This window comes from Simochromis diagramma, unplaced genomic scaffold (assembly GCF_900408965.1).
Source record: "Simochromis diagramma unplaced genomic scaffold, fSimDia1.1 OVJJ01000387.1, whole genome shotgun sequence".
NCBI classification, from domain to species: Eukaryota; Metazoa; Chordata; class Actinopteri; order Cichliformes; family Cichlidae; genus Simochromis; species Simochromis diagramma.
Window position 1 is genome coordinate 3,194,999 of NW_024387152.1, and position 22,453 is coordinate 3,217,451.

The 22,453-nt window shown below is 40.3% G+C and overlaps 1 protein-coding gene across 5 annotated transcripts in view; it reads right to left on the reverse strand.

Moving 5' to 3' along the window:
• Positions 1 to 518: 518 nt before the first annotated feature.
• scn8aa (sodium channel, voltage gated, type VIII, alpha subunit a) overlaps positions 519 to 22,453 on the reverse strand; it is a 48,140-nt gene continuing 26,205 nt past the window's right edge. For all 5 annotated transcript variants that reach the window (XM_040047623.1, XM_040047624.1, XM_040047619.1 and 2 more), the window contains exons 17-27: positions 21,668 to 22,141; positions 19,376 to 19,493; positions 18,654 to 18,808; positions 17,997 to 18,170; positions 13,035 to 13,157; positions 6,048 to 6,332; positions 5,627 to 5,680; positions 5,035 to 5,172; positions 4,842 to 4,946; positions 4,469 to 4,739; positions 519 to 4,346 (exon numbers count right to left, since the gene is read on the reverse strand). In XM_040047623.1, the coding sequence (XP_039903557.1) occupies positions 3,190 to 4,346; positions 4,469 to 4,739; positions 4,842 to 4,946; positions 5,035 to 5,172; positions 5,627 to 5,680; positions 6,048 to 6,332; positions 13,035 to 13,157; positions 17,997 to 18,170; positions 18,654 to 18,808; positions 19,376 to 19,493; positions 21,668 to 22,141 (3,054 nt within the window). In that variant the 3' untranslated portion in view covers positions 519 to 3,189. The remainder of the gene's footprint in view (positions 4,347 to 4,468; positions 4,740 to 4,841; positions 4,947 to 5,034; positions 5,173 to 5,626; positions 5,681 to 6,047; positions 6,333 to 13,034; positions 13,158 to 17,996; positions 18,171 to 18,653; positions 18,809 to 19,375; positions 19,494 to 21,667; positions 22,142 to 22,453) is intronic.

Below are 22,453 nucleotides of genomic sequence, written 5' to 3' on the forward strand. Positions count from 1 at the left end.
GGCTACATCCAGTAACATCGCACATGAGATATTCCCCAACATAGAAGGGTGCTGGAAACAACCAGTTTTAGACATCCACTGAACGTGTTGCACATAAATTAAATGTGACAAACAGTGTTCTTCTGTTTTACGTATATACATATAGACATATATGTATACATGTATATATCTTTTGTATTATATAATATCTATATTTCATTCAATTTCCGTCAACAAAGTGAAAAGTGTCTCAAAAAATCCAAAAGGTAACAAATGTGACAAAGGGCATAGCTGGAAGCCATTCTATATTGTTGTTATTATTCTCTTTTTTTTTTTCGATTATTAGTAGTAACATTTTTAAAATTCCGTATTTACAAAAAAACACAACAAAGCATGCCGATAAAATAAAAGAATATAATACAATATTTATAGTTTCTCTCAAAAAGTTCATTCTTTTTCAGCGATTGTGCCATTTACATCAGAGCCTGCACTGTACATATATATGTTTTTGTGTTCTTTTTATTTTTTGTCTTTTTTCGTTTTGCTCGTTTTTCTTTGTTTTTCTTTTTTCTTTTTTCAAGTGTGAATGCATCATTCTAAAACATTACATCCAAGATGAGCATGGGTAAATCTGATGACGTTACCTACACCTCCTGTGGTTCTCGTTGGGAATGTATTTGGTTTCAGTGTGCAGCAGCCAAACTGATTCAGAGACCTCATATTGTAAACAGACCTCAGTCATTGTTGTACAGGGGATTCTGGTATAGGCAGTGTTAAACACACCAAATGGCATTAGTGGTGTGATGATGGATGCCGGATTTAAGTCCGGTCATCCACTTATAAATAGGACCATCACTCCTGTGTAGAAAACAAATGGCAGAACACCTATGGAGGCAGTTGCGTCTTGTCTAGAAACAGACAAAGCCTCAGTTTTTTGTCTTTGTTTTTTTTTTGTTTGTTTGTTTTTTAATATGAAAAACACCCACAAAGCTTATTATACAACATAACTGCGTCGATGAGAGGCCTGCTGATGTATTTTTTCGGCGAGTGTTAGCCCTCCTAACTCCATTCCTGGCTAATTACTTCTGAAGCAGGTGACAGCGTTTTGAAAGGCTGCAAATATGTGAAAAGATGGTGCGAGTCTGGGTCCAACACCACACAGTGTTTTGAGAGGTCCCACAAAAGCACATTGATACACTGACAAACATGGGACTTTCAGCACTCCGACTCAGACCAAAGCACTACTCTGTTCATCTGCATTCATCTTCTCATGGCAGTCAGTCTTTAACTCTGAAGGGAAGATCTCGAACTATTTATTGGTCCACCGTTATCTGGTGACGCTTATCACACAGCAACCTCCCTGAAATACCAAACAGCATCCATTCAACACTACAGCTGAAAACCTTAAGCCCTATCGCTATCCACCTTACTTATACGCTGGGCGTGTCCTGGTGATAATTCTGCTGCTAACTCCGTGGTATCAGATGGCCAGTGTCATTCCCACTGATAAAAGCCATTAAAAGGACATCAGAGAAGGACTTCAAGGCTTTTTCCTGAAGCTGGCAACTCAACATGTTTGAAAAGCACTGCCTAAGAAATCATTCACTGGGAAATTCTGAATCAGTAAAAGTGTTCAATGTTTTTACCCAAACAATTTTGAGTTCTCCCACTAGCCCTATACACTCACACACACAAAATAAAAGAACCAAAGGGAAAGAAAAAACAAAAACCACAACCATATTTCTGTCCCCTCTGCAGGAACTACAGCAGTAAAGGGAACACCAACTGATGCACGAGCACTAGTGCCATATATGGATTCCTTGGCGTGAAACATCACCTCCTCTCGCTGCCCTAATAAGGACCACAGGAAACAACAAAAGTGACTCCATGGTGAATAAACAAAGAGATGTATGCCCCAGATTTGGCCCTCTAAATCTGTGCAGCCTCAACATGAGGATATTCTGCTTCATAATACTCTTTATCGTTGATAAACATCCAAAGCGGCAAAAAAACGCTTCGACTTCGTGTTGTTGGCTGATCCGACTGAGACTTTGCATCTGAGTACTTACATCTTTCATTCACATTAAAAACAAAAATAATTAGGAGCTGAATCAGAAGATCTGTCAGTTCAAAAAGGAAAACTAGTGAAGGGTGACAGGGATCATAGGAATATCATTCCCCCAATACTCTTTGTTTTCCATCTAAAGTTCTTGTAATTTCCTGCGTGGACAGCCTCTAACTTGTAGTCAAGCCACTGCAGTGGTCTGAGAATTAGTGTCTTGTGGACTATGATTACTCATGCATGATTCCTGGTCAAAACATGCCTTCATGCAAGTCATTTCTATGCATTGAACGAGCACAATAATTATTATTTATCTGGAACTCGGTCTGAGCAAGTCTCCTTCAGCCCAAGTCAAAACGATGACTAATGACCCCTACCCAGTGAGTGTGAAAGCCCATGTAGAAAATGTCTTTTTCAATGTCAGTATAACAAAGAGAAGATGGAAAGACCAGTGACATGGGCTAAATGTTATCTTTTTTTTTCTTTCCTTTTTTTTTTTTTTGCTGCTCAAATAATGTAAAGATGCAAGTATACTCGGCACAAACAAACAAAAATCTTTGTCTACGGTTCTGGGTTCCCCCTCCCTCACTAGTGTTTCTTTCAAAGCTAAACTTGCTTGGTTGATCACTGTTTTCTCCTCGATAAAGATGGTAAACTCAGCATTTAAGACCCTCCTTTAGACTGCTAATACAGTTCTCTTGGGATCGGCATGATCCAGTCCCGCAGCAAAGCTCCGGGGTTCCACACTCGGTGGTGGCAGGTATTTCGCAATTGTCCAATCATCTGGCAGAGATTTCTGTACCTTGGCAGTTGGTCCCCAAAGAAATAGTGTGCCAATGGCCAGCACACTGTGAGTTACTGTTTTTCAGCATTGTTTTTTTTAATTCCTCATTTCTATGAGCTTGGTCTCAATGCAGAAAAAGTTCAGCAGTAAACTGATTGTGTTTGGTTCAGCTGTCTTTGACGACATAGGAAACCACATTGCCTCAGCAGTATTTGAATATGTAAACATTTTTTTTTTTTGTTGGGTTTTTTTTTTTGTTATATTTCTCTTGCTTGCAAATGATCATCACTTTTTTGACATTTGTTGGGTTCAGGCTCAGAGTCTCATCTGGCTGTGTTTATTGGGTTTTAAGAGTCACTGAATCCTAACACTTGGATTCCCACTCATCTTTTTGGTTTTTGTCCTTCTCTTTCCTGGCCCACTCCTCCTTGTTATCATCCTGTTTCTCCTTTTCGGGTTTGGTCACGCTGTCATAAGACGGCAGAGAGGCTGTGGATGGTGTGCTCTCCTTCTTCTCCTGATTGGTCCCACCGTTCTCCAGCTTATTGTTAGCAAAAATGCGCTTGAAGATGATCCCGCGCCTGATGAGGTGAGCGCGGTAGGCATTCTGGATAGTTCTGGCAGAGACATCCTCCTGTTTGCGGCGGAGGGTGGTGGTGATGGGTTCATACGACACTTTGGAGGGGTTGGCTGCCACGAAACGCTCCTCCATCTGCTGCCTCAGCATGTCCAACTCACCGCTGTCACCCAGCACACGCTTTGTGAAGGCAAACAAGATGTCCAGGCAGTGTATGCGATCGCCACTCACCATGGGCATGTCCATGGCAATTAGTTCTATAGTGTTGGGCTTTGGCACACGAAGTGGGTGCTCCAAAGCATCGGCAAAGTCAGGTAGCTTGGCAAAAGAAATGAACTGAGAGGCAGTGGGATCGAACTTCTCCCAGATCTCATAGAAGGTCTCAAAGTCGTCCTCGCTGAGGGGATCGGCACTTTCCTCTGTAGCCACGCTGAAGTTCTCCAGGATGATGGCGATGTACATGTTAACCACAATCAGGAAAGATATGATGATATACATGACAAAAAAGAAGATCCCCACTGACGGGTTACCACAGTCACCTTTCACTGAAGTCCCAGGGTTCTCCAAGTTGGGATCACAGTCTGGCGGGTAGTTGAGGATCGGCAGTAGCAAGCCATCCCAGCCAGCCGATGTGGTGATCATGAACAGGATGATCATGCTGTTGCCAAAGGTCTCAAAGTTGTACAAGTCATCAATCCCCGCTCCATGTTTTACGTAGCCAAAGTTAGACATGCCAAATATGGAGAAGATGAACATGACGAGGAAGAGCAGTAGGCCAATATTGAAAAGAGCTGGCAGTGACATCATCAAAGCAAAGAGTAAAGTCCGGATGCCCTTTGCTCCTTTGATCAGACGAAGAATACGGCCAATACGAGCCAACCTGATTACCCTAAACAAGGTCGGTGACACAAAGTACTTCTCGATAAGGTCAGCCAGGAACATACCTGAGAAAAAGGAAAAGGGGAAAAAAGGAAGAAAGGAAGAGAGTATAATCAGTATTTAACTTCTTGAGGTGATATTTCTAAATCATGTGCTCTCTACTTCATCTTTCTAGTCTCTCACTCACCAACAATGGACAGGATGACCACCACAACGTCAAAGATATTCCAGCCGTTGGTGAAGTAATAGTGGCGGAGCGCAAAAAGCTTCAGCAAGAACTCCGTGGTAAAGATTACAATAAAGATGAAGTTGACCCAGTAGAGGACGATCTCGGTTTCAGCTGACTGATCGTCCGTTTCCACCATCATGGTGACCATGTTGAGGCAGATTAGTATCATGATGGAGATGTCAAAGACTTGCTGCGTCACAAAGTCAAACACCATCCCCTGGATTTTATTCTAAATGGTCAGAGGACAAAGAGATAGACATATAATCAGGTTTTAGCCAAACACGTTATATGCTGAATAAGCTAACACATTTGTCTAATGAAAAAATACTACCTGTGGTCGAGGAATAGGTTTCTGTGGCTTTTTGGATCCCAGTTTTTTCATGGCGTTGTAGTACTTCTTCTGTTCCTCTGTCATGAAGATGTCCTGACCTCCAAAGTAAAGGGACAAAGACAGATTTGGTTATAATCATATCCCAACAAAATGGAAACTCGCTGTACAAAACAGGAAATTAAAATTTTCTTATCTTTTTCTTTTGCTGGTTGAAGTTGTCAATGATCACACCAATGAAGAGGTTCAGGGTAAAGAAGGAGCCAAATATGATGAAGACAACAAAGTAGATGTACATGTAGATATTGACTTCATAGTCAGGCTGTTTCTCCACCTTGGAGAAAGGAAAACATGTGTGAAAGCAGTTTTGTATTTTATTAACACAACATGTAAAGGAACAGTTTAAGACCATCTTGCCAAGAGTTAAAGGAAGAGTTACAATTTAATTCTCCAAATTCACTATCAAGACTGGAAACAAGAAATAGATCGGGTGGCTCCGCCCAAAGGTAATGAAATCTGCCTCTCAGCACTTCTAAATACTAATAATAAACAGTAATTTATTTTATGTAAGAAACATAAAAACTGAAATCATCATTTCATGGAATTGGGCTATTTCCCCTAAAAAGTTATAATTTTTTTGCCACTTTATCACAATTCAGCAGAAGGTTTTTAGCCAAAATGTAACAAATTGAATAAACAAAATGTTGAACTACTTTTTTAAGAGCAATTTGCACACTTGCACAAAGTTATGTATCCCAAATTAGACTCATACAGATATATAGATATACCTCTCTTGAATCCACAGCTGCATACATAATGTCCATCCACCCTTTGAATGTGGCCTTTTAAAAAGAGAGACATGGTTAAATATTTTTGTATAAACTAAGAAAATAATAAAAAGAAAATTATAAATTGCAATCATGGCAAACCGAAACTGAAGTACATCCTGTGGTACAGCTTGTGCACAGAAAGAAGCGAGTGAACAAAGAAAAAAGGTATATGAAGAGACGAGCCAATATACACCATGAATATGAACAATAGGCATCATAGTACTGTGAAAAGCAAAAAACAAATGGATTGTGAAGTAACAACAGATCTTTAAGTGTAGAACACGAAGAAACACAAAAAATGAAAGTAAATGAGAAAGGGAAAAAAAGGCGGAAGAAAAAAGAAATGGATTCTGTGAGCGACTAGGTGTGATGCTCTCACCACTTGCAGCAGTGCAAGATAGCCGGCGCCCACATTGTCAAAGTTGATTTTGACATTCTTCCACCTGACCTCAGAATAGTTTTGGCTAATGAGTTCGAAGCACTGGGTCTTGTTGTCGACCACGCTGGTGGGAAAATATTCCTCGGATGTCTCATTGAAACAGTAGTAGTACTTGCCCGCAAAGAGATTGACCCCCATGATACTGAAAATCAGCCAAAAGATGAGGCAAACCAGCAACACATTCATAATGGAAGGGATGGCACCCACCAAGGCGTTGACTACCACCTAGACCAGACCAGGGGAGACAGGACATGACAATGTCAGAACCGTAATAACGAACACACATCACTCCACCCCTGTGACGCTACATATTGTTATGGCATTACAGGTAAAATTCAACCATGTGATACAGGTGTGTTAAGAGGAGCTGTGAAATTCCACTATGGCTTCATGTAGATGAAAACACAGCACTGTGTGGTGCATACTGAAGTGTGGGCAATTACTAAGAAGGAGAGTTGTATCAGTCCCAGCCTAATTAGAGCAGCACTGATGCGACTCTGATATGCTCTTTGATCTGCTGAAGCATGCAGCTAGAGCTGCTTAAGGGACACTCAAGCACACACACACACACACACACACACACACTATAGTTCTATAGTGCCACCCATATAAATACCTTTAAGAGTCGTAAGTTTATGATAAAAATGGTACATTTTTAAAAATAAAAGTCATTTTTATTTTTGATGTTATCATTTTTACTATTTTGCACATGGCTTTCACATGTGATGTGGATGCATTTATTAAAACAAAACCAGATTGTAAGTTCATATCTGCAAGTAATGGTAGCATGTTAATTTGGCTTGACTATTTATACACTACAGTATATTTGGTTCTATTAGGTTGTAAATAGGTAATGGGCATCCGCACACAAACACATGTTCCAAGGCACCAACCTTACAAATATATTTTAGAATTGCATATTTACAGTATAAATGGTACTTAAAAAATAAAAACCTATTTTATTTTTATAATGATCTTTTCTCATATTTAGTACGTGACATGTACGTGACTTTCACATGTGATGTCTAGTATTAAACTACCACAGTATGGCAGAAAATGTTATAACAGTTACTATAAATAAAAGTCATTTAATGTCTGTAAGTGACTGTAACATGTTGATCTGGCTTGACTATTTATACACTACAATATATTTGGTTCTGTTAGGTTGTAGATAGGTAATAGGCATCCACACACAAACACATGTTCTAAGGCACCAACCTTACAAATATATTTAAGAATCGCATATTTACGATATTCATGGTACTTTAAAAAAAAAAATCACTATAAAAAGCCACTTTTTTAATATGATCGTTTCTATTATTTGGTGCATGGCATGACTTTTACACGTGGAGTATTAAACAACCACAGTATGGCAGAATTTTCAATGACAGTTTCTATATTAAAAAACACAAGTTAAGCGAGTTAATTTCTTAAAGTGACTGTTACATTTTAATTAGACTATTTATACACTGCAATATATTTGGTCCTATTAGGTTGTAGGTAGGTAGCACTCACAAGCACCCACACATACACATAAACACACTTCCCAAGGTTTATCTCTGTTAAGACTCACAAAATTGCCAAGTGTTCCTGTTATTATTTTACATGTACGTAAATTAATTTTTTATATAAATTTACAAAAAACTAATAAAGATCAAATAATAAAAGAAAAATTTGACAGCTTTGCAAGTGAGAAATACAATTTCCTGAAAAGTTGATTCTGTTCATCTGGACGTAGCGTTTTCATTTGGAGAAATCTTTTGTCACTCATCCAAATGACCTATACAGGTCAAACTTATAAAGAGTACACTTGCATAATGACTGAAACTAGCACCACTGACAAACAATGGGCTGTGAGGTCAATGATCGTTGTTGATCGATGGTCATGACCAGTGTTGGTCAAGTTACTTGAAAAAAGTAATCAGTAACTAATTACTGATTACTCCCCCAAAAAAGTAATCCCGTTACTTTACTGATTACTTATTTTCAAAAGTAATTAATTACTTAGTTACTTAGTTACTTTTTAAAAACACGATTTACAACCTGAAGAGGTGATAAAGTGATCTTTCAGCCCAATTCTACTTTTTCTGCATAATCCATCATACAAAATGTAATCAAATGGAAAAGTATCTTTTTTTTAACTTGTTTTATCAGTTTTAATCTTTTAACTTTATGCATCAAGCAAAAATTTAATTATATGCAACATTCTCTGACTTGAATAAATTAGTTTAACATTTAAACCTATTTTCTGCACATTCCAGCACATAAAATAAAATATTTTTTGTGTTTACACTCACTCTTTCAAATAGGTGCAAGTAAAACACAGCAGAAAATAAATAAAGTCAAAGACTCAGCGGTCCTTTTGCTCTATTTTCACCTGTAAAGCAGGACTACGGTAGGTGGAGGTTTACCCTGGTGCAGGTGTGCCGCGGTCAGTTGAAGAATCCGCGAGTTTCTCTGTGAATTTCCCATTACGTCGTTGCGCACTCGGTGCTTGCTTGGAAGTTTAGGGGTTTTTTTTCCGCTGTAAAAAGTTTTCTTCCCACGCACAGCGGACGCTAATGTTTTTGTCACTTTTTATGGAATCAAACTCAAAGTAAGGTCAGTACTTCCACGCTTTAAACGCTGCACGCTCATACTCTCTCCCACAATCGATATGTGATCCATTGTTGATCTGCACACAGCTGTTGTCACGAACGGCGCACTCGCTTACGTCACTGTCGTGAGACATTCTCGCAAAAAATCACGGTTTCAGTAACGCAGTAACGCAGCGTTCCTACGGGAAAGTAACGGTAATCTAATTACCGTTTTTGCAATAGTAATCCCTTACTTTACTCGTTACTTGAAAAAAGTAATCAGATTACAGTAACGCGTTACAAGTAACGCCTTGAGGTGACTTATGTTGTGATTTGGCGCTATATAAATAAAATTGAATTGAATTGAATTGAATTGAAAAGTTACTGCCCATCTCTGGTCATGACAATATGCATTGATCAAGAAACTGACCTCACAGGCCATTGTTCGCCAGTGGTTCTAGTTTCAGCCGTTGTGCAAATGTACTCTTTATAAGGTTGGGGAAACCTGCAGTTAGCTAAGGCTGAAGAAGCCACTTGGATGAGTGACAAAACATTTCTCCAACTGAAAACGCTGCGTCCAGATTAACAGAATCAACTTTTTGGGATTTGCTTACCTGGATGAGCATGCATCAATACAATCTGCAATATTTTGACTACTTGATGTGTGTAAGTTTACATCAAAGAGCTTTGGTTGTCAGTAAAAAAATTTAAAGTGTTTTAATGCCATAGCATTATGAAGTGTCCCCTATTACCACCCCAACCGTAGACAGTCAATATTTCTAATACAGCTTACTTTTGTTCCCACAACTAGCCCATTAAATAATATAACATTATAGCAGTAATACATTTTTCCCACCACCACCCCAAAATCTAGCAATCAAATCCAATATCCAATGTATTTGTCATTGCCAGTACTAAGCTCAGCACATAGTGAACCGCTCACTACCAGTGTTAGGCAGGCCGACCAGCAGCTCTCAGGCAGACAGCTGAGCATGCATGTCTTTGGCAGACTCGTTTTGTGGAGCCATATTCCCTCCTCATTGCAAACAGATAGGGAGGAGCTCTAGAGCAGGATTCTCTCAGCGTGTGCACGACCTTCACCCGCTGACTTGAGCTGAATCAGCGGGGATGCAAAGGGTACACTATTCAAATATTGTTTTTTATTGTTAAATGCAAACTGATAAAAAACAACAACAGTTTTTCAAGTAACATTAAAGGACTAAAAGGCATGCAATTCACAAAATACCAGATTTCCCTTCACAGTGGCGCCAATGCACGTGCTGAGAGAATGACTCTTTTTGATTGAGCTAAGAAACAATTTAACCGCTCCCAAAAATTCAATGTTTTGAAAAAAAAAAAAGAATTAGGCCATGCTGTGTGGAAAGCATTCTCAAAAGAGGGAAAATGGCTTTCAAAAATGCAAAATACATGCGTGTTACATGGCATTGTGCAATCTCAAGAACTGCTCAAATCAATACATAAATAAACAGAGAAGTGTGTGGATAGAGAGATAGCAGCTAAAGAGATCAAGGCTGAAACCATTATGATATGTGGAAAGCATCTACAGCCTAATGTAGCAGAGGTGAACGACCATAGCTTGACCATAGTGTAAGCAGGAAATTAATGTCAATGGGGTTCAGAGGTTACATACAAAGACCCCATAACATTTAAGGCTAGAAAAGCTAGAAAAGCTAAATCTGCCAGGTTACTACAACTTCAACTTTAGTGGATTTGTAAAGAAAAAAAGTACTGAATGTACTGAAGCTGCATTCCTGTGAAATGCATTTGTCAAAAAAGCTGGAACTGAAATTGCAGGGCAGAATTACGAAAAAAAAAGAGAGCCAAGTACAAGGTCAGAGCCATTGCGTGTTAGGTAGTGCAATGCATTTCACTGTAGCTTCACTGCTCACTCGGATCGGCTCAGTTGCATCAGGACTCAGCCAGTGACTGTTTTTTTAAAAGATGTAATTGTTATAACTCCCCATAATCTCTTGTATTTGGTGTCATCTCTCTATTCATTTGATTCTCTATTCATTTATTTATTGTTTTGACCTCAATTTTTTTTCATTTCCAGTTCAAACAAAATGGTAACTCGATTGATGAACATAGACATTATCGTAAAAAACTGATACAGCAGGATTAAATTCCTCAAGTTTGTTTCCCTTCGCATTACTGGGCCACCCTCACCTCTCTTACCACATACTCCCAGTGAATGAGTTAATTCATAGGGGCATTGGTTTTGGCAGCAGTTCACTATATTTAGGCAAATGTGCCAAACCCAAAAATGACAACTTATCTTTGCGCAGCTCAAACTCAAACTGCACAATTAAACCAAAGAAATTTCAGTGAAACGTTTATGACAACATCCATAAAGCCTATCCAGGGCCTAAAAGCACTGATGTCTGCTCTTGTGCAACGGCATCATATTTTAGTCGCTGGATATGTAGTATGAATGAAATTTCACTACGAGTCAAATTTGAAGATTGAATCCACTTATGGTCAATCTGCCCTTGAAATAACCACCTAGGCCTTTTGTCTTTTATCTGCTGGTCTGTCATTTTTGGGACATGCTTAAGAAGGACGACACATTGTCTGTCTAGGGTTGAGAGTGTTGCTCGAACGCTGTAGTGCTAGCGAACCAACGGGGTACCGTCCACCCAGAACTCAAAGTCAGAGTTTAACTGGGCCTGTTGTTGCCTCCCAGTTTCACTTCCTGTGGGAGTGGAAGGCAACAGAAAGCTAGGGCCTGCTGTATGCGCTACAGAATGCGGTGCCATGACATGACAGCAGTAATGCCTTGTGTGAAATGGCAGCCTAACATATTTGCAAAGCTTCTGCCTGCATTCCCAAAGGAAGGCATTAAGACTCGTTATACATACATTAATATGCACAGTTTTGAGAAGCATTTGCATTAAGAAGCTGCCACCAGAATGAACTGTTAGCAGATCGTTTACTTTAACAGTAGAACTCAAAGTGCTGACACTGGCAGAAGCTTAACAAATACTTTCCTCCCAAAGCCACAGCACTGTGAGTGTGTGGTTTCTGTCTCAGTCCCTGATGCAGAAAGATCCTGGACAAGCAAGAGAGAGTGTGGTGACCCTCCAGCAGTCTGGCCCAGCTGAACCGGGTCGAGGTGGAGTGAGTAGTGAAGGGGTAAGGGTGCGAAGGAAGGGGAGAAGGGGGGAGGAAAGGTGGGTGCTGCACAGTGCCGCATATGTGGGGCTGAGGAAAAGGTGGGGAGAGTCTGAGGTGAAGAGGAGAAGCTCAAACTAGAAGACAAGGCAACCAGTCCCAGTATAAAAAGAGGTAAAGACGAATGAGATCAGGAGACAGAGAGAGTAAGAAAGAGAAAGCGACAGAAGGGACTACGGGTGACAACAACCAGGTGCAACCTACTACTACCGCCAGTCACAGAGATGACCAATCAGATCTTTGTATCATAGGAAGAGACAGCCCAAGCAACCAGAGGTACTGTAGCAGCAAATGATTTCTGCTCTGCAAACCGACTCAGTTTGTTCTTACAAATAAGACACGCTCCTCTGAGCGGTTGTTTGGCAGTCGTCCTGCACACTGAGTTTTTGGTGTGACTGGTTAGGCAGAGATTTTGGTGTCCCGCAGCTCCTCGGTTCCTGCTGGTTGTTCTCGATGCCAGATGCATTGAGGGATGGTGTGAGCTGAGGAAGAGGGGAGGTTATGGGAGCAAGAGGGAGGGGGGGCATGTGGAGGGGAGAGGGGTTCTCAATTGAAAGCAGTGGTTGAGAATCAGGCCAAATGAACAGCTAATTGTTGATTTGAATGCTCTATGAGATGGCATGTAAGTCTGGTTAGCTTTGACCAATTTGGCATTCACTTTGGCCAATCAAGAAGAAACAAAGTAAAATGAAGTCATCGGAAATTGCAATTTGTCACTCGTGTGATGAGGCAGCTTTGTGAATAAGATTTCTGTTGCTCTTTGGGCAATTTTAATGATGAAACAAATCAATTTATGCTTTTTTTCTTTTTCTTTTTTTGGTTGCTGTTGTTAAAGAAATTCAATTGAAATACACGTTATTCTACTAGTAATACAACTTTAGTGTTACTTTACTCAATCTCCCAGCTGCATCATGACTTCTTATTTCGCTCTAACAAAGGCATGGTACAGGATTGCGCATGGAAGGGTGACTTTTTGGATTTCATTTCCTGTTCTTTTAAAAAAAACAATCTCCCAATATTTTGGAGGTTTTTTTTAATTTGTTTTGTTTTTTGTTTTGTTTTTTTTTGTCTTCTTAGTTTGCTTTTAGATCAGTTCTAGCATGCTTTAAACTGTTGAATGGGCATGCGGAAGGATCAGCTGCTTAGCTTTGGATCTTACCCTCATCCCTTCAAAACGTGACAAGGCTCTGAGGGGTCTCAAGGCCCTTAGTGTCCTGAGTGATTTAATGGGCCCTAGATCGGAGTAGCCCAGCGCATTAGCTACAAGGCTGACTATAGACACCTACACAAAAACAGAGAAGCAAAAGAGGTTCCAAACTGTTAGAAGTGAGAATATTCACTAGGGAAGAGAGACGGCCCTGGTATAGGCGGAGAGTTGCTTGACATACACACATAAATCTATGCATGTATATGCATGTATAATATTGCATTTATACATGTATATACACTGAGAGAGAAGATCAGTGTTTAGTATAGGTTTTATGTGCGTAGTATTTTTAGAAGCAGTAGGCCAGAGGGATTGTTTGTTATTTTTGGGCAGTTGACGAGATGTGAAAAGTCCTTTGTACCTGCAAAGAAATTTGTGGTTGAGAGAGAGAGAGAGGAGGTAGAGACATAAGACTCAAATAGAGGGTCAATTAGACAGAAAAGAGTGCTACATGATCTAGTAAAGATACAAGCGAAGGGACTGGAAGAGCAGAGGAAGAGGATTTGGGGAGGGAGGGAAGGAGAGAGGTTATCCTGTTAAAAACCCAACAGACTTGAGAGCCTTACCCTTGCCCCTCTAACACTGTCTCTCCATGTCGCTCTTGGGCTGAGGCATAAAATCCCATATAATTTAAGACAGACAAACTAACGGAACCTAAGAGAAAGAATACAAGTGAACATGTACAAGTGTGTCATTTTACCATTTTCTTTCTCAGACATCAAATCATATTTGCTACACAGCATTTAGAGTCATAAAGGAGAGCCACAGTCACACGAAACACACACAAGAAACAGGGATGGAGGTTAAGGGCACATCAGATATAGTTATTAGCACTGGATGGCACTGAAAGGACAAAAATACACAGAGTACAGTCGAGTTACACACAGTTAACAATGGTTAACAATAACGGCACACAACCTCAAAGGAACTGGTGAGGGCCCTTATTGTGCCCAGCAGCAGTCAGGAAGAGATCGCCACAGCTGAAGAGCAATTAATCCTCAAGTTAACTAACTACTTCACAAAACTGTGCGCACATGCTCAGCAGTGGTAAATGTACAGAACTCTTATCGTAGCAATAAATCACTGTGAAATTTAGATCATGTCTATACAATTTTGCTCTGGTAACAGAATCATTTAAAGCACTGAGTGGTATAGCCATTCTAAGCTAAGCACATAAACAGTATTGTTTTGCTAAGCAAGGAGGAAATGGACTATGGAAAGTGTGGTCAATAAGCTGCACTCACGTTCTTTGAGTGCTCAGAAGTGCAGTATTGACAGCGCCTTGATGAAGTCGCCTTAAAGGTCCTAGCCGCCATTATAGCATGTCTTCAGCACAGGAAAGCATCGCAAAGATAAAAGGATCGCCTGGATGGATGCACATTTTTCAAGATGGAACCAATGTATCCAGCTGTATAAGAATCTGGCTTTTTTTTTTGCAGGAATTGTACCCTCAGGAAGTCTTTTCTTTCCATAAATGCAATTTCCGTGATGCTGAAGGGTCTAAAACAGGGGGAGCACCAGTTCCTTACAAATAAGGAAAAATATCAACAGTAAACACATGTGAAAGCACCTCCAACCAGCCACCGACACCAACCGGTCAAACTCACCGCAAGAAGTACACAACATCCAAAGCTTACCAAAGTCACGGAGGGAGGTTTATAACAGGCAAAATCTTCATTTTGACTGATGCCATCATCAACACAGACGACATGAGACTTAAAAGTCTATAAAAGCTACAGGAAAAAACCAGCAGGAAAAGCATCGGCTTGTATTCAGATTTTCTTCTTACTATAAATAAAATGAATAAACCAAAATAAATAGACAGAGAAATTGACATTTCTCCAAGCGCTTACTTTGTGGTACTTACTTTTTAAAAAATCGTTAACCTTGCCTCTTGAATGAATTAGCATCTATACTCAGGGGGAGACTGTAAAATAAAGATTTTGCCTTAGTCTGCACTACAGTGTTTGGGGTAATTGTCACCTTCAGCCTGACCCCTTGGAGAGCCCCCATTTGGGGTGCCTGGCCTCTGGCCCACCTGCTGGGCCAGCTGTGTGGTAGCGGCCTCAGTGTCTCAACGTCCTTCTCAGAGAGCTCTGCAAGGCAAGGCCAATGACATCTGGGGCTGTGATCCCATGATGACGACAGCACAAACCAAACAGAAATAAAACCAACTGAAAACAAAGGGAAAAACACAACAAAACAATGATAATAATCTGAGTGAAAAAGAAAGATGAATGAAGTATGACCCCTGTCACCCTGATGCTCACACACCCCAGTGTCAGTTATCTAGCCTAATTTTACTGTCGTAAGATAAACAGATTATTTAAGACAAAAAGGTACATTAATGTGTATTCAAATATTAAACATCTGCTTCTGTGATTTCCGAAAAACGAGTTGAGTAAATGAATGATGACGATGCTGCAGACTGACTTAATGTGGCCGTAATATAATAATAAACACATAATAAAAATACAAAACACATTTTGAATGAAAATCAGTAAAACACAAATCAAATGAAAAACAGAAAGATACATAAGAGGGAAATGAAGAGGGACACACTCATAGAAAGAGCCAAGCACATCCACACTCTTAAAAGTCACAGGCTGGTCTAATGATGGTGCCCTCCCCACCACCACCCCTGCTTTCTGAGTCCATGGCGATGGTTTCACCCAACAACACAGGACGGCAGAGGCACATGGAGGCCATGACACAGCCCAGACTCATCAAGCACAAGTTCTTTGGTTCTTTTTTCTTTTTTCTTTTGTTTATTTCTTTGGAGGGGGAGCGCTAGTGAAGACCAAACTTACCAACGGCCGCCTGTCACCCACCATCATTACATCTCAGCACAATATCACCACATTCCTGAGGTTACACTTTCAAGAGGGAATAAAAGGAGGATGGGGGGAAAGAAGGGAGGAGGGACATCACTTCTCTGAAACATGGTCACAACTTGGGAAACATAGCACCTCACATTGCCCAGAGTGTGTGATGAGACAACACACTTACAGGTAGGGAGTCTAAAGTGGCGAGAACCACAATCAGTACGGCGTGGTATGATTATAATCAATACTATCAATACAAGATCTATGTGAGCTTTATGTGTCAACATTAAACATATCAATAATAAATAGCTTCTGTTGTTTTTCTGAATGCTGTTTTAAACTGTACAAACATGAAATGCTTTGTTTAGGCTTAATGTGAATTTCCTAGAGGATGTGATACATATAATATGCGTGTATTTGCTGTAGGGGGTCTGAATAACACAAGCTTATAATGGCAACCTCTGATACGAGTCCATTCACGGGGGCTGAGATGTTGGACACTGTGGAGAGGTGGTTAGTTCAAGCAGAAAGTCAGAAGTCAGGAAATTCTTTTTCTATCCCGCTCTGCTACCTGGTGCTGACTAATTCCTGAATCAACATGTAAAATTCAAATCATTCAGGCATCTTACATCCAGACGTTTACCCTTATTTATCCCCCATTAGACTGAATTTGGAAACTCAGAAGCATCTAATATTATCTTATATAAAATTGAAAGCATTGAAATTAGAGCAGACCTGTTATATTTTCCCTATTTCATAATGATGAAAGCTCATATTGAACATGGCCAAAGTTTCAGAAAATGAGATTATGTGGAAGTAATCCCTGTGACTGCTCTAAACACTCATTTTCAGACCTTTTCTAGTCTTGGCCCAATGTGACTGTAAGCATAGGCACACAGCTCTGGCTGTGAGTACAGCAGCCCCCGCACGCCTACTGTTTATACCTTCTGTTTGTGAGGGGCAGCCAATCGAGAGGAAAATGGCTTTAAGAGGAAAGCAGCACCAAACTGCTAGTTTCAGATGGAAGATAAACTGAAGGGCTGTGTTAGGCCCTGTATAAAAAGAAATAAAGATTATTCTGTGACTCATGCACAGCTGCTCCATAAGAGTCTAATATTAAAAACGAATGAGTAGGACATTAGGATAAATAGGTCCCCTTTAAATCTTATTTACATGTGTAGCTTCCACAGAATAGACCGGAGAATCATTCCTGTTCTGGACTTTCAGTCTTGAGTGACACGAGGAGCACAGCAGTACACAGAGAGAGAGGATAAAGGTCAGAAACACAGGCAGAGACAGCTTAACAAAAACACATCTTTGACACTTCCCATTGCTCTGAGCATGACTTGAATATGATTGTAATCATTACAATGCTCTGATTTGATTCTAATTTGAATTGTCATCAATACACCCAAATATCTGTGTGTGACTTCACTTTATTGCATGTGAAAAAAAACATGCGGGCAGGTTTGCGGCGCTAAGCGTGAGCAGTTTTTTGTTTGAGAAGCAGAAAATTATTCCACATATTCAAGCATTTCAGTGATAAACCAAGTAAAATATGTGAATAGCTGCTTGATGGAGTGGTAAAAGGTGGCTCGGGCATGTGTGCCTTCAATATGGACAGACTCCAGTGCAGCCTTGTAAAACACTGTCCTTGTATAATGGAATTACTGTTAAAAGAGATGCCCGCTCACCTACTGCAATCCATGAAGCAGATATTCAGTTAATACCCTGACCCTACAAACCTAACCACACCCGGTCAACAACAAAAGGGTACAAGCCATACGCTGACCAGCCCGGACATTAAAAAGCAAGCTAGGTGAGGTGAGTAACACTGATCATTCAGGGGGACGGCACTTTGACATATTCCCCTCACCTAAACAGCGTTGCAGATCACATGGTTGTTGCAGCCTGTCGGTTTTAATGTTTTGGCTGGTTGGTGTATATGTTATCTGATACTGATACTGCTGATCAAGAGCCTGCATGAGTTTCTGTTGCACCCTATCGCTGTTGAACCAGGGTGTGGCTGCCGAGCAAGTGACTACTCTAGTCTGCAGCTCACACAGGAGGGAACAAGAGCCAGACTTACATCCACAATGAAGAAGTCCAGCCAGCACCAGGCATTGGTGAAATACTTGACAAAACCATAGGCGACCCACTTCAGCAACATCTCCAGGATAAAAATGTAGGTGAACACCCGGTCAGCATACTCCAAAATGATCCGAATGGTCTTCCTCTGCTCAATGTACACATCCTCGAAGGCCTACGGAGAAACAGGAAACGCATTAGTTACAGAGAGAAGACGGTGACAGAAATATTACACGAGATGATTAACGATGCTTCTAATGAAACTGTATACGGCACCACAGCCCAGCCGACGGCTGAATCCTAACTGTGATTTACAGGAAGAAAGAAAATTGTAAATAAGTCCACAAGAATTATATGTCTGCATCCGACCCGTGCTTTGTATTTGGCACATTTAACAAACTCACCAAATCCCCTGTGTCCTCTCCCATCCCATTTAACCGCACCACTGATAGGCTTGTGTTACCTCCTTAATGTCACAAACACTCTGGTTTTGATTTCTATTCATTTTTTATTTTTGCTCCAATTTCCCCCAGTCGCTAAAATATATACTTCACTCATCGGTTCAAGTATGTGGAATTCTTGAATTTAACATTTTCTCTTTTTATTCAACTGTACAGTTAGCTTAAGTGTGAGCAAATGCTAACGTAGGCCTCCTTACCAGAGCGCCACTGCTGAGGAGAATCATGAAGATGATGAGCGTCTCAAACCAGTTGTGTTCCACAATCAGGTAGCAGGTTTTTCTCAGGAACCACCAGCTCTTCCCCCATCCCATAGTGATGTCAACATCACAGCATTTATACTTGGCCACGCACGCTGAGGACGCACAGGAGAAGAAACAACAGCAGATGTATTGAGCCAAAACAAGATGGAATGAACCAGCCGTGAGATTCGAGTCTGAGGTTTCAACATGTTTTCCTGGTAAAATCTTAGAAGAGCTTTTACATTTTCAAACTGCAATTCCCACAATGCACGTCTTTGTTTTCATTTTGCCCACCCAAGGAACTTTGCCCAAGTTGAGCCTTCACATGCGGATTTAGATTTATCTAACATAGGGTGCAAACACGTTATATTTGTGTTTTTCATTTTTTTAATACATTTGCAAAGAATTTTGAGGTAAAAATGAATTTAATTCACCTCGATGAAGCACAGTGATTACTTTCTGGATGAACTGTAAATAACAAAAATAACCAGCATTTTGTTTTCTTGTTCAATATAAAATGTATCTATAAATGCACTTTAGTTTATTAAAACCTTAGATTTATAGACAGATGGTTAAATAATATTTTATAATAAAGCTCCCCTTCAACCCTGGTGCCCTACAGTTTCCACCCCGCCCCTGGGGAGTCGAGGTAATGGGTGGTGTGGGAGCAGTGGTCTCACCATCTGTCCAACAGGACTCTGGTTCCATGTATTCCTCAACCGTCTCCACCACAACCACCTCCTCCACGTCTGGTTTGATGTCGATGGTGCTGCCCTCCGAAGAACTGGTGTCATCCAGCTAAAGAAAAGCAGACGCATAAACACATTTTGTTAATGTGGTGATGTCTTGTTTTTTTTTATATTTATGTTTTTAATCATAGTTTATTCTATTTGTTTTGGGTTTGGTTTTAAATATTTTCTTTTGTTTTATTTACTTTATTGATCTATTGATTTGATCTCGTTTGCTTTACAAAGAACTTTGATCAACCTCGTTGCTTTTAAATGTGCTACAGAAATAAAATTCACACTGACATTAAGAAACAGACACATGTGGAAAAACAATCTCACAAGCATAGAAACAAACATACAAAAATGCAAAATACAGAAACTTTTCACGTTTTATTTCGGTACCAAGAAGCGATGGACTCATAATGCCTCTTAGAGCCTGAGGAAATGTTATTTCTAAATTACATCAGCTCTATCTTTAAATGGAAAATCTTTGATCTTTGTTTCTTTTTTTTTCTGTGTTTTTTCTTCATATTGTAATGGACTTCATAACAACCTTGAACATCACCTATCATCCGTTTGAACACTGAAATGGAATATCAAATGTCAGATAATCTGCTCTGAAAGTCTTCTAAATGCATTTCACCAAAACACATAAGTCAGAGAGCGTCCATTCATCCGCAGTGCCTGCCTGCTCAAGCCAGTCTAGATGGCTCTATTGAGTAATGGGGTTATATTAGTGTCTGAGCAACATAGAGTGGCCAGCCACACCCAGACTTTCACTGGCATGAGAGAGAAAATGGCACAGTGCTGGATAGCTGAGGATTATACACAACAAAAACAACACGTGGAGCATCAGTTTTTACAAATTGACAATGTAATTAGGAAGCAGTGAAAGGGCCTGAATATCATGGACATATTTCTTTGTATGCCGTTCTTTCTTTCAGTAAAATCTCCCTGAATAAGATATGCAGTCATGTTAAAAAAGAAAGTACACCTTCTTTCATTTTCACAGTTTTATATATCAGGACATGATGGGAAAAATTAGCCATAACCAGGTTTAATCATTATTTAAATACAACCTGTGATGCATACATATAAAAGATTACAGCATGTCAGTATTTATTTGATACACACTAAGCAGTCCTGTGAAAAACTAAATAGACCCCACAATTCAATAGTCATAATAACTTTAAAGCTGAAGTAATTGCTTTCTGAATGACTTTATCAGTCGTTCACGTCGTTGTGATATGAGGCATATCATCTTACATCAGTTCACTGAGGTCTGCATGGGTTCATTTATGCACAGCTCTCTTAAGATCCTGCCTCAGCACTGCAATGCAGTTGAGGTTTGGACTTGAGTGGGCCTTGTTTTGCAGATTTTTCAGCCTTTTGGTTGCAGAGGTACTGCTATGCTTGAGATCATCGTCCTATTCCATGACCCAGTATCACCCAAGCCTCAGCTGTCAGACAGACAGCCTCACATTTTACTCCAGAATACTTCAGTATATGAGTTTATGGTTGATTCAGTGACTGCAAGGAGCCCGGGTCATCATGTGGTCTTATCTGTCCAATTGTCATTTTGTTTGTTTAGATTTGACTTTGCTAACCTAAGCTGTGTTTCCATGTTCACGTAGAGAGAAAAGGCTTTCCCCTGGCAAACCTTCCAAACCACCATATTTGTTTAGTCTTTTCCCAATTTTAATGCCATAAACTTTAACATTTAGCATACATTAGATCTGTAGAGTCTGAGATGTGGCTCTTGGGCTTTATGCAGTTTTAGTATTCCACAGTCTGACCGTGTGTTAAATATGCTGGGAAATCCACTCCTGGCAAGATTAGCAATTCACTTGAATGCTTTCTTACTGTAGGGTTGGATGCAAGGCCTTTGAAATGGCAAATATTCTTCCCAGACTGATGGACAGCAACAGTTGCTACTCTGAGATCTGTAATGATGTAACGATGATGTCTTTCCCCCTTGAACAAACACCTGAATGCTCCAGACCAGCAAACTCCTGCTGCACCCAGCTGCTGCTTATCCTCTTAATTTCTATGAAAGCAGTAAGGGTGCACTTAGTTTTTCACACAGTGCTTCTGCATTTTGCTTAATCTATGTTAAACAATGCAACAGTTTAATATGTCATGTTTTGTAATCAGGTTGTATGTACTTGATGAACCTGGATCACAGAATTGCAAGAGGACGTGCTTTCTTTTTCATGCGACCCTGTCCTAGCTGTTTACACTCACCTCTTTGCTGTTCTCATTGTCTGACTCGCTGCTGAAGTCCTCTGTGTTGAGGTTCTCAAAGTCGGACTCTCCCACAGCTATTGGTACGCAAACGGTCAGATTTGGGTTGTGGATAAAGGACATGTGGTCTTCGTCGATCATGTACTTGCCCACGCTGCTGCCAATACCACTGGTAGTGCCGTTACCATTTTTGGCATAGTCCAGGTCACGGTTAATGTCCACCCCAGTGTGATTAGCGATACAGTTCAGTTTCTTGTCGTACATGTCTTCCAAAGGCTTCTGCTCATCTTCCATCGGTGGTTTCCTCAGCAGACTGGCCATCAGTAATCGCATCTTGGCTTTTATCCATGCGATGCCTTTCTTGATGCGCATGACAGAAATCTGCAGGTTGTTCGGCTCACCGTCATCATCTGTCGCCGCCAAGTTGTCAGCACTGAATGAGCTCAGCAACAAGGCAAGGAACAGGTTCAAAACCTTTAAAGAGTAAATGAAAAACAAATACATAAAAAATGGCAGTTTTGAAGGGAGCAGGAGGGAATCCGAGTAACCAACTGCACACTTGTAAGGTAGCACCTTGTGATTTACAAGCCACACCCTAAATCATGCCATGTTCTGATTTAACATTTACTGTATTGAAGATTAAATTACACACTGACATTATGAGCTCTATTAGGTAATGAATCTATGAAGTAATAAAGTGAAAAGGGGGGTCTTTTTATAAATAAACTTCTATACGTTCATTTCTTATTTTACAACTGGAGGAGTCGCCCCCTGCTGGTCAAGTGA